Source organism: Pseudorca crassidens, chromosome 20 (genome assembly GCF_039906515.1).
Source record: "Pseudorca crassidens isolate mPseCra1 chromosome 20, mPseCra1.hap1, whole genome shotgun sequence".
Classification (NCBI taxonomy): Eukaryota; Metazoa; Chordata; class Mammalia; order Artiodactyla; family Delphinidae; genus Pseudorca; species Pseudorca crassidens.
Genome location: NC_090315.1, coordinates 17863988 through 17876109, shown reverse-complemented (window position 1 = coordinate 17876109; position 12122 = coordinate 17863988). Strand labels below are relative to the sequence as shown.

Here is a 12122-nt window from a genome sequence, read left to right as displayed (position 1 = left end):
TCTCTGGGACCTGAGAGTATAATGAACCCTTTAATTTCGTATGCCTCTTTGAGCGTCATTTTCGCAGCCATGTTGGAATGACCCTTAAAGACCCCACAAGGAGGACTTACTTCCCATTTACAGCACCCCAGCCCCCTTGGCCATCTGTGGGGGCACACCCAGCCATGGCCCTGTCCTTACCCACCTTTGGAGCACTTTATCTTTTCTGAGTCCTGCTAAGCTCTCCCACTGTGCTTTGCCGTTTTGTTGAAATCTCAAATCCTGTAACGAACCCCTTCCCACTGTCTTTGATATTGTGACGTGATCAATTTTCACATCTCTCTTTTTTTTAATTAATTAATTTATTTTTGACTGTGTTGGGTCTTCGTTGCTGCACGTGGGCTTTCTCTAGTTGCGGCAAGCAGGGGCTACTCTTCGTTGGGGTTCACGGGCTTCTCATTGTAGTGGCTTCTCTTGTTGCAAAGCACGGGCTCTAGGCACGTGGGCTCAGTAGTTGTGGCTCGCGGGCTCTAGAGCTCAGGCTCAGTAGTTATGGCTCGCGGGCTTAGTTGCTCCGTGGCATGTGGGAATCTTCCCAGACCAGGGCTCGAACCCGTGTCTCCTGCACTGGCAGGGAATTCTTAACCACTGCGCCATCAGGGAAGTCCCAATTTTCACATTTCTTTATCCTCCGGTTTGGTCACTGGTGGGAGAGAACACGAGTGAAGGGATTCAGCCCATCATCTGTAACTGGAAGTCTATATGATTTTACTTTTAGTGGTGTGTTGACATGCTGCCATGGGTTTCCTTGCGTGAACATGTTCCATTTTGGGCTGCCTTCCTGTTGGCTTGGTGTGGCCAGGACCCCGCAGATGCATCCAGGATGGCTGACTCTGAGAAGTTGTTGCCTGGCACAGTGGAGACAAGAAACTCAGCCTGGGAAGCAGTAAGTGATGTCTGCCTCCACCCCATGCCTCCCAGGACTAGCAGTTCCTGGGGGTCCTGGAGGTCTGGATGGAATAGGGGGTATTTACTGCCCCAGGACGTACCCTTGTACTCCAAGTCTACAGTGGGGTATTATCTAGAGAGACGCTTCTACAAAATCAACACTCTGGCCGTGGTTCCCCAACGTTTTCCAAGTCAGGACTTTGGCATTCTTTTTAAAACAATTAAATAGAAGTCTCACTTTAAAATTGTCTTTCTACAAAGCAATGTGTCTATACGCTAGCCCATTAGGACAATGTAAATAGTTTACTTCTTGTAAAACGTTGTCTGCTTTCCTACTGGATATTTAAGACATTGTTTTGTAAATCAGTAGTGATAAATAATATAGTAGCCAAGTTTTATCTCTGGTCTTAATTGCATACCTAGGATAAAGTCCTAAAGGTGGAAATGGTAGTGTGAATGGTTTTCAGATCTGTAATGATTCGGATACACACTGCCACCTTACCCACCAGATCCTTTGTGCCTACTGTCATTCCCTTCAACAATAGGAAAATACCTTTTTTTTTCTTATGTCCTCACTTATCCCTGGGTACTGCCAGTTAAAAAAAAAGTCTGTTCTTTTTTTTTTTTTTTTGCGTTACGCGGGCCTCTCACTGTCGTGGCCTCTCCCGTTGCGGAGCACAGGCTCCGGACGCGCAGGCTCAGCGGCCATGGCTGCGCTCCGCGGCATGTGGGATCTCCCCAGACCGCGGCACGAACCCGTGTCCCCTGCATCGGCAGGCGGACTCTCAACCACTGCGCCACCAGGGAAGCCCCGTCTGTTCTCTTTTGGGGAAAATGTTTTATCGTGTGTGCATTTTTTGATTATTTGTGAGAATGAACATCTTTTCTACGTGATGGTCATATGCCTTTATTTTTTGTGATTTTCCTATTAACGACCCTTTTCAAGTTTTCTAGTTTCAAGTTTGAATGTTCTTAAACCTTTACTCTTGAAGAACTTTCAGAATCAGTTCATCACATTACAGAAGAGAAAAAATATGTGTTAGAATATTGATTTGAAACGCTTTCCAATTTTAGATTACTTTGGGCATAGTTGATACCCTTTTAATACTGAGTAATCCCTTCTAGAATGCAGTTCATGTTTTCCGTGTATGAAAGCTATTTGATATCAGTAATGCTTTGTGGATTAGGGTCCTACTGTGCTTCATTTCTTTCTTTCTTTTATTTATTTTTTTCGGCCGTACTGCGTGGCATGCAGGATCTTAGTTCCCTCACCAGGGGTCGAACCCGTGCCCCCTGCAGTGGAAGCGTGGAACCCTAACCACTGGACCGCCAGGGAGGTCCCTGTGCCTCACTTCTTTCTCTGGCACTGCTTCATTGGTCAGAATCCCAGACTGACGCTAAACAATTGTGGGGTGATGGTGTGTTTTCTTTTCTCCTGGCTTTCGTGGGAAGGCCATGGAGACAGGTCAAGTTCCGTCTTCACTGTCAGTCTGGTTTTGGCTGTCGGTTTCATGATGAACCCAGGAATTGCACTTTGATAAGGCAAATAAGATAAGAAATCTACTCCAACTTCAAGAATGTTTTATGCACTGTGTTTGGCATTTACCTGTATTTGAAAAGAACTGCATAAATGTGTGAAGGTAGAGTCCTGGCATGCATATGATTTCGGGACAACTTACAAAAATTATGGGAAAACATTACAGTTAATTTAAATATGCTTTTTCTGAAATGTTGATTGTTGCAAAAATTGTATAGCGACTTACAGAGAGGCAAGGGCATCCTTGGTCTTGGGTGGCTCGGGGACCTGGGTCATGACCCTTGCTCTTATAGGGACAGGACTCAAGGGTTAGTGCCTTGCTGGTTCTCCCTAACTTCCTGTAGTTGCACTGCTGTGGCTTTTTTTTTTTTTTTTTTTTTTTTGCGGTACGCGGGCCTCTCACTGTTGTGGCCTCTCCTGTTGCGGAGCACAGGCTCCGGACGCGCAGGCTCAGCGGCCATGGCTCACGGGCCCAGCCGCTCCGCGGCATGTGGGATCTTCCCGGACTGGGGCACGAACCCGTGTCCCCTGCATCGGCAGACGGACTCTCAACCACCGCACCACCAGGGAAGCCCTGTGGCTTTTTTTTTTTTTTGGCCATGCCATGCGGCATGTGGGCTCTTAGTTCCCCGACGAGGAATCGAACCCTTGCCCCCTGCGGTGGAAGCGTGGAGTCTTAACCGCTGGACCATCAGGGAAGTCCTGCTGTGGACTTCTGTCCGTTCCAGATGTCGGGGCAATGTAGAAGATGGGTAGAGAAGGTCGAGGCAGGGAAGGAGGGTGGTGGGGTCAGGGGCAGCAGATTAGGCTGACTTGACAGTAGGCTGGCTCCTCCCAACTTCTCTTCTGAGGTCAGTACCCATCACTTCCCCCTTTAGCTAAAAACACAAGCCACAGCTTGGTGAATGGCATGTAATGTCAGACAGCCTTGCCCCGCAGAGGTACAGGTCTTGGGGTGGGGGCAGTGATTTACTGGGTCTGGCTCTGAGTCGGCACAGCCAATAGGATGGAGGGGGCAGCAGAGCAGCTGCCGGAGAAGGACTGGGGCTGCCCAAGGGTCCACGCAGGCAGTTGCCAGTCTGGATAGGCAGGCTGGGCAGCGACCGTGGCTCTAGTCAGAGCTCTGTGTCACAGAGCCCATGTCATTGATGTGTTCCTGTGGGGAGGAAGCTGAAAGGAGGGGTCTTCCGGGAAAGAAAGCAAGGAATATGGGAGTACCAGAGAGGGAAGGCTAAGCATCAGAGGGCTGAGGCCCAGCACCCCAAGGTCACCATCCTGGGCAGCTGCCCATCTGCCCTGAGATTTCTTGATGAGAGATGGGTGGTTGTTTGTGTTAAACAGAGGTTATCAGGGAAAATGGTTTGTGCTTTTGAAGGAGGTCAAGGGCAATGAACAAGAGAGTGTGTGCGTGGCCCCAGACCCTGCTGTCCTCAGCCCTGGCTGCACCGTGGCCTGTGCCTCGTGGGTCTTTGTGGTGCTGGCCACACAGTCCTGGAGTTGTGAGGCTGTGCGGACTTCCAGCTCCGTGGGCTGTGTTCACCAGCAGGCTACGTGTAGGTGTCCTTGCCCTTGGTGAGAAACTTGTTCCTGTCATCCAGGAGTTGGTGAGAGTTTTAGATGGACCCTGAGGGGAGGGAGGGGCATGGCAGCCGGGTGCGCCCCCTCCCCACAGGGCTGCAGGCGGCATGGTCCAGCTGAAGACCTGCGGACAACTCTTGCCTGTGGGTGGTGTGTTCCTTAAACTCCCGGTCTTTGGGGCCTGGCTGGGAACACGACTTGAGCTACCCGCCGGGAGCACTGGGCCTGACATGTGGGTTCAGGGGCTCCTGATGGCCGCCCTCAGGGATTCCTCTCCCCACGCCTCCGACCTCTCCTGTGGGGCAGGAATTCAGGCCACTAAGAATGGGAGGAGGGAGGGCATTGCAGACGGATGCCCTGAGCATCTGGGGGAGAACTAGTGAATGAAGCGACATTAGGTTGGAGTGTGTGTCTCTGCACGTGTTAGCGTGTGTGTGTGTGTGTGTGTGTTCTGTCTGCAGTAGGGCTTCTGGCTAGGAGAGTGCGTGGGTCTCGTTTTGTATGATGGGCATAAAGCTTGGTGTGTGTGGTATGTGAAAATTTAATTGTGTGTGTGTGAGTTGAATGCTGTTGGGAGTGTGTGAGTGTGTGTTTGGGGGGGCACGTGAGACTTGCAGTGTGTGTGACCGTGTGATTGCAACAGCCCATCTGTCTCAGAATATGTGTTTGTGTGTGTCTAGAAGTGCATGCGAGACCGTATGTGTACAATGGGGTGCATGTGATTATATGAATACGATTGTGGCCAACAGTCCCTGGCTGAAAACTCACACAGCTCCGTAAATGGAGGGCATTCAGTCCCACGACCCCATTCATGCAGAAACCAGTCTGGCCGGGCAGGCAGGAAGCCTGGCCGAGGGTGCCCAGAAATAGCCATCAGCACTGTTGGCTCAGCTGGAAGACCATCCAGTTCCCAAAATGACCTGGGCTCAGAGGCAGGGAAGTCAATGCCAGACCTCACCCTGGACTCCAGCGCCAGCTCCCGCTCTCAGCCCCCGCTCTCAGCCCCCGCTCTCAGCCCCGAGGAGGTCGGGACTCTGCAGTCATCACGAGGAAGTGGGTGACTCAAGGCCATGGACCTGGGGGCATGGCTGAGGGGCCCAACACCAGTCAGTCTGCCCCATGATTTCCTCTGACTCCTGTAGCCCTTCTTCTCTGCTACAGTTGAGTGGAACTACGTGCTGCTCTGATGTGTTTCATTGTGTCAGGTCCTGTTGTGTTATATTGTGTTGTGAAAACTCCCTATCCAGGTCCCTCTGGGGCCTCACCTATGAGAAGCCCCCAGCCCCTTCTCGGCCCTCAGGAAAGGCCTGTTTCCCCTATGCCTCTGTTCCCCGGCTCACCCTGCTTGGTCCTCGCACTGACCCCTTGGCCCCTCACCTACCATCGATCACCCCCATTCTGAAACTAGCCCACAGTTGGCCCCTGTGGCCAGACTGGGCTGTGGAGAAGAGCCCCGGCCCCAAACAATGCATTCTTCACACAGCTTACTTCCTTTGCCTTTCTGTGGCCCGGCGGGTGGGGAGGTGGGGAGTCTATGGACATCCAGGGGCTGACCTAAGGATTCTGGGGCAGGAGTCCGATAGGGACTGTCAGGCAGAGACCTCAGTCTGAGATTGGAGCCTGCTGACCGGGGAGTGAGCACAATAGCACAGGGGCCCCCCGGAGGGGGCGGGATGGGTGGGCACCCTGGTGAGACCCCGAGGAGGCTGCCACTGGGAGCAGTTCGTTTGGAAGTTTGGGCCTCAGCAGACTTGACAATCTGACTGCACCTGCAGCATTTGCAAGAAGCAGCGGAATAGGCACTTTGCTGTTCCAGCTTCTTGCTTTAAGCTCCTGAAGGGAGCCGAGAGGGTAATGGCATACACATACACGTTCAGCACGCACAAAGCACGCCTTCTGTAAGAGATGTGGTGTCCAGAGCTTTTGCGCGCCCGGCTCTAACCCTGCCTGGATGAGGGCACGAGGCTGAGTGTGGGCACAGGAATTCAGTGACAGCGATTGAGAGAAGGCCATGAAGGAGCGTGAGACCACCAGGAACCTGTTAGAGAGTGAGCTTCTGCTTCTCCCTTCCAGAAAAGGAGCGCTGACCGGGGCCAGCACCTCTGTTGTCCCTGCTGCACCCCGCTGGTGCTCATAAAGGTGGCTGACCCAGGCTGCTGGTCCACTGGCCAGGTGCCATCTTGACCTCTGCCGTTTGCTCCAGCTGCCAGTTTCTGTAAGCAGCTCTTTGACCCGCCTCAGTCTAGATTTTGTAGAAGCCCAGTTGACTTCCTTCCTTCCCTTCCTGCTCCGCGTCATGCGGGATCCTCCCGGACCGGGACACGAACCCGTGTCCCCTGCATCGGCAGGCGGACTCTCAACCACTGCACCACCAGGGAAGCCCAAAGCTTTAGTTCTTGACTCTGGTAGAGAGAGTTCTTCCGTTTTGGCCTTGTTCCAGAGTGTCTGCTGTTTTGGGCCCTCTGCATTTTCATGTAAATTTAGAACCAGCTTGTTGAGTTTGACCTAACCACGCATTAAATCTGTAGATCGATTTGGAGATAATTTTAAAACATTTAAGATATTTAGTATTCCTCTCTATGAAGATGGTACATGTCTCCATTTGTTTGTCTTCATTATTTTCTCTCAGTAAAGTTTTATATATCTATTTCTCTCTATATCTATCTCTCTATATCTATATCTGTATCTCTTATTCATTTATCAGTTCATTTATCCTAGGCATCTGTTATTTTTAATGCTGTTGTGAATGTTATCTCCTTTGAAAATGTAATTTTCTAGATGTTTGTGCTGCCGTATAGAACATTTTAATTATTCTATACTGACTTACATGCAGCACTTAAAAGACTCTCTAATATTTTATCTGTAGGTGCTTTGGGACTTATATAACTGTATCTAATACCTGTTCATTTCTTCCTTTTCCATCTACATAGACTATTCTTCTCTTGCTTTACTGCATTTGTAGGCTCTCTAGTACAATGTTGAATAGCAGTGGTAAAAGTAGGCATCCTTATCCTCTATCTAGACCCAAGGGAAGGTTTTTGCTTTGTTTTATTTTGTTTTTGACAGCTTTTTATCTTATATTATTATTGTTTGTTTTGGCATAATTTCAGGCTTACAAGAAAGTTACAAAAATATTATGAAGTATTTCTGGCTACCCTTTATCCAGATTCAAAAGGATAGCGTTTGGTATTTCACCATTAAATAGGAAGTTTACTGTGGGAATTTTTTTTGGTAGACACTTGTTATTAGATTAAGGATATATTCTTTTGTTTCTACTTTCTAAGGGTTTTTAATTTTTAATTATTTTATTTATTTATATTTTTGGCGGTACCGTTCCCCGACCAGGGATCGAACCCGCGCCCCCTGCATTGGAAGCATGGAGTCTAACCACTGGACCGTCAGGGAAGTCTCTCTAAGAGTTTTTTTAATTCAAGAAAAGATGATGAATTTTATAACACATTTTCTGCATTTATTGAAATAAACATATACTTTCCCCCTTAGTTCTGTTGATGTGATAAGTTACATCAAATGTTTTTCTAATATTAAACTTACCTTGCATTTCTTGTATAAATCCTTGTTAATCAACATATAGTATCCTTTTTTTAGTCTTAATGTTTTTTAAAAAATATTTATTTATTTATTTGGTTGCACCAAGTCTTAGTTGCGGCAGGCAGTCTTCTTAGTTGTGGCATGTGAACTCTTAGTTGCGGCATGCATGTGGGATCTAGTTCCCTGACCAGGGATCGAACCCCGGCCCCCTGCATTGGGAGCGTGAAGTCTTATCCACTGTGCCACCAGGGAAGTCCCAACATATAGTATCTTTTTGATATGTAATTTCACATACTTGTTAATATTTGGCTTAGATTTTTTTGTCTATGACCTTGAGTAGTTGGATTTTGATGTCATGACATTAGCCTCATTACATTAATTGGGGTATTTAGTGATGTTTTCCATTTGTTCCAAGAGATCTAGTTTCCCCCTTTCCCCAACCTGCTCTGTACCCCAGGATATGGCCTTTTTCGGATTGTGTCACTGGGTTACTTTGTCTTTTGGTTTTTGGTAGAGGCTTAGAGTTTAAAGTATAACTAAGTTCTAAGGCCATGGGGGTGGTTGCAACAGCACCTCAATCTACACAGGAATATTTTCCCCAACCTGCTTCTTCTCTTGAGTGTCTCTGTGCTGTGCCCCCATCACCTCTCCAGAGCTCCGACTTCAGGAAAAGCCAAGCCCCTTCTAGGCCCACCGTCCTGGGCCATTCGCACAACCAGTCCCGCACCCCTGCTGCCTCTGTGAGCTTATCCCTGCCTTTCTTTCCTCCCTCAGTGACCTCCTTTCTGCTTCTTGACCAGACCGAGTATGCTTCTGTAGCAGGGCTTTTGCATGTGCTGCACTCCCTACCCGAAATGCTCTTCCTCCAAGTGGCTGCCTGCTTCGTTGCCTCATTTCTCAGGTCTGTTCAAATATCACACGTCAGAGAAATTTCTCCATACTGGTTTTTTTTCTTTTAATACGTTTATTTATTTATTTTTGGTTGCATTGGGTCTTTGTTGCAGTGCGCGGGCTTTCTGTAGTTGAGGTGAGCAGGGGCTACTCTTCGTTGCGGTGTGCAGTCTTCTCATTGCGGTGGCTTCTCTTGTTGCGGAGCACGGGCTCTAGGCACGCAGGCTCAGTAGTTGTGGCACACAGGCTCGGTAGTTGTGGTGCACAGGCTTAGTTGCTCCTTGGCATGTAAGATCTTCCCAGACCAGGGCTCAAACCCACGTCCCCTGCATCGGCAGGTGGATTCTTAACCACTGCACCACCAGGGAAGTCCTCCCCATACTCTTGACCCCTTACATCAAAGGCGCTGGCTCCCTCCTGCCCCCCATGGCACTCTCTTCTTTCCCCCTGCTTCATCTTCCTCCATAGCACTTCTTGCCATTGGTTGATTGTCTTTCACTCCCTCTTCGATGTATAAAGAGCTGCAGGAGAGCGAGAGCTTTGCGTGTGCTGCTGCATCCCCAGGACTAGGACAGGGCCCAACCCTCAGTGGGTGTTTCACAGTGTTTGTTAGAATAATGGAAGGAATATTCCATTTCTCTGGAGTTGATAAACAAGAATATTTTTACTTCTATTTGCTGTAGATGTGCTTGTGAATATTGCCTGGGATTAATTAAGTAAGGTGAAGGTTTATAATATTTTGATAAGTCAGAATTAAGTAACTTTTTGTTGGAGGCCCCTGGCTGGCCTTTTCTCTGAGTCACCTTTGGCAGAATAAGGTTTGCTGAAGCCTGGAGTTGAAGTTGGGACACAAGTTGTGTGGCCACAATCAGATCCTTATGCCAGATAGGATTCACATCTGGTAATTGCTCTTGGCAAGGAGATACCAAGAATTGAGCTCCAGCTGTCAACTGGTCTCCGTGGAGCCCTCCCTTGCCATGGCTACTGATGCCTGGGGGCCATACCTCTGAAGGTCACCCCATGAGGGGCTCAGGTGGCTGCAGATGTGCCTCAGAGTTCCTGGGCAGGAACGTGAACACCATATGGGCCAGGCTGCACATGCTTGCCCTATGTGTATGTGGGACGGGACTTCAGTGTGGTGGGACACCTGGGCACGGGTCACACGCCTCCCGTCCTTCAGAAGACACTGCCTTCCATCCCCTCCCCAGCTCTGTGAGATGAGGAAGCCAGTAGCTTGGAGTGCTGAAGTAACACAGGTCGCTGCTATGGGTCCAGCCCAGTGCCCTTCCGAGGATGCCACAAGACCATCTGAGACGTCCCCGGATGGTGGGGACATTCGGTGAGGTCAGAGCAAAGTGCTGAACAGGGTCAAGAGAGGAGTGGCAGCAGATGTTGTCCTTTCCTAATGCAAGTTTTTTTCAAATAAAATTTTAATTTGGGATAATTTTAGATTTATAGAAGAGTTGCAAAGATTTGTTAAAACTGAGAAACAACATTGGAACATTACTGGTAACTAAACCCTACTCTTTATTTGGATGTCACCAGGTTGTCCACTAATGTCCTCTTCGGGTTCCAGGATCCAATATACAACCTATGCACACTGCATTCATTGTCTTGCCTCCCCAGTCTTCTCTGCTCTGTGGAGTGACTCATTCTTTCCTTGTCTGTCATGGCCTTGGCAGTCTTGAGGAGGACTGGCCAGGTATTGTAGAATGGTCCCCAAGCTGAGTTTGTCTGCTGTTTTTCTCATAATGTAGATGGGGGTACAGACTTCGGGTTTTGAGGAGAACACCACAGAGGTGAGGTGCCTTCCCATCACCTTACAGCAGGGTATATATGGCAGCAGTATGTCTTACCACTGGGTATACCAGCCTTGATTACTTGATTAATGTTGTGTTCGCCATGTTTCTGCACTGTTTTCCCCTTCCCCTACTGTTTCCTTTGGAAATGAGTTACTGAGTCTAGCCCACTCTCAGGGAGGTCAGGGCAGTAAGTTCCCCCTCCTGGAGGGGATAATCTACATATATGATTCGGAATGTTTCTGTAGGGAATGTTTGTCTCTTCTCCCCCATTTATTTATTTAATCATTTATTTATAACAGTACGGACTCACACATATTACTTTATACTTTGGGTTATCATCTAATATTCTGTTACTTATTTTGTTGGCCAAACTGTTTCCAATTTGGACATTGGAAGCTTTCTCAGGCTTCCTTCTGCTAGAGTTTTCAAGGACCACCTCATCTTGTTTGCACCAACAAACTGCTTTCCTAGAGTGGAAGGTTGAACTTGACTCTTGAGAGAGTTTTCAGCGCATGGAACGGCGCCTCTGGTGGACCCAGCACTCTGGGCCTTAGGACTCCCATCCACAGTGGCCTGTAAGGCTGTGGGCCTCAGAGACTCTGATGCAGGAGTCAAACCCCACAAACCCACAGCTGTTTACTGATGCTTCTGGATAGGCTATGCAGTCCAAGCACCTCTTGGGACCAGACGCACTGACGGAGGAGGGCAAGACAGCCAGGAGAGGGGGCAAGCCTGGAGCCACTGGGAGTCAAGAACGTGCCCAGGAACTTGCTCCCTTAAGGATCTGAGCAAAGCTGGCGGCACGATAAAAAATTACAGAACTACCGGCCCCTGGGAAAACCCACATGGCTGCAAGTCCTGTGAATTCCCTGGTAGGGAGTGATTCAGAGCCCAAGGCTGGTGTCCACCAGTCCTCGGGGCCCAGTCCAGAGACTGCAGCAGTTAAGATATTTAGGGGGCTTCGGTAAGGTCCAGCTCCTCATTCTTTTTTTTTTTGCTGTACGCGGGCCTCTCACAGCTGTGGCCTCTCCCGTTGCGGAGCACAGGCTCCGGACGCGCAGGCTCAGTGGCCATGGCTCACGGGCCCAGCCGCTCCGCGGCATGTGGGATCTTCCCGGACCGGGGCACGAACCCGTGTCCCCTGCATCGGCAGGCGGACTCTCAACCACTGCGCCACCAGGGAAGCCCCCAGCTCCTCATTCTTATCTCCAGGACTTAACCTTGGGGAAAAGGTAAGGATTCTGGATAACCTTCTGTCTCCCTGTAGTGGTGTAGACCTGCCCTTGACTCTCCTGTGCTTTCCTCTCCACAGTTCGGGAGAGTACTGCCTTTGGAGCCCGGATAGGCTGGGGGGAAGGATGACCAGGAAAACAAGATGGCTGGGGCTGGATCAACAGAGCATTTCGCTCAGAATGGAGCCCCTTAGAAATGTCAGCTCCAGCTGTTCTTTGGCAAAGATACCACCACGTCTCCTCCAGGAGCTCTGCTCTCGGAGTAGGAAGGGATTCCCACACTAAACACCCGCAAGGGCTGAGGAAGCCACCTGCACCAGGTGCCTGCCCACAGGCCTGTGGAGCTCCCGGGAGGGGTGTGGGCTGGGCTAGGCTCAGGGAGCTAGTGGTTTATAAAGCAGCAGAAACCCTGCCCTGAGCAGAGCATCCCAGCGCTGACACGATGAAGGGAACACTGCTTGTGCTGGCCTTGCTGGTGACCAGAGAGCTGACCTTTGAGACGGGTGAGGGTAGGAAGGAGGGTACAGATGGTCTTCCTGACCCTTGCCCCATGCCGTCTCACTGCATCCTTCCGTAGTCATCTCCAGGCAGCTTCTAGGGACAGAT

The 12122-nt window shown here is 49.7% G+C and overlaps 1 protein-coding gene across 1 annotated transcript in view; it reads left to right on the top strand.

Moving 5' to 3' along the window:
• Positions 1-933: 933 nt before the first annotated feature.
• Positions 934-12122, top strand: part of LOC137215567 (androgen-binding protein homolog) — a 55180-nt gene continuing 43991 nt past the window's right edge. Inside the window, 1 exon segment of the mRNA XM_067720950.1 lies at positions 934-12019. Within this exon segment, the coding sequence (XP_067577051.1) occupies positions 11959-12019 (61 nt within the window). The 5' untranslated portion in view covers positions 934-11958.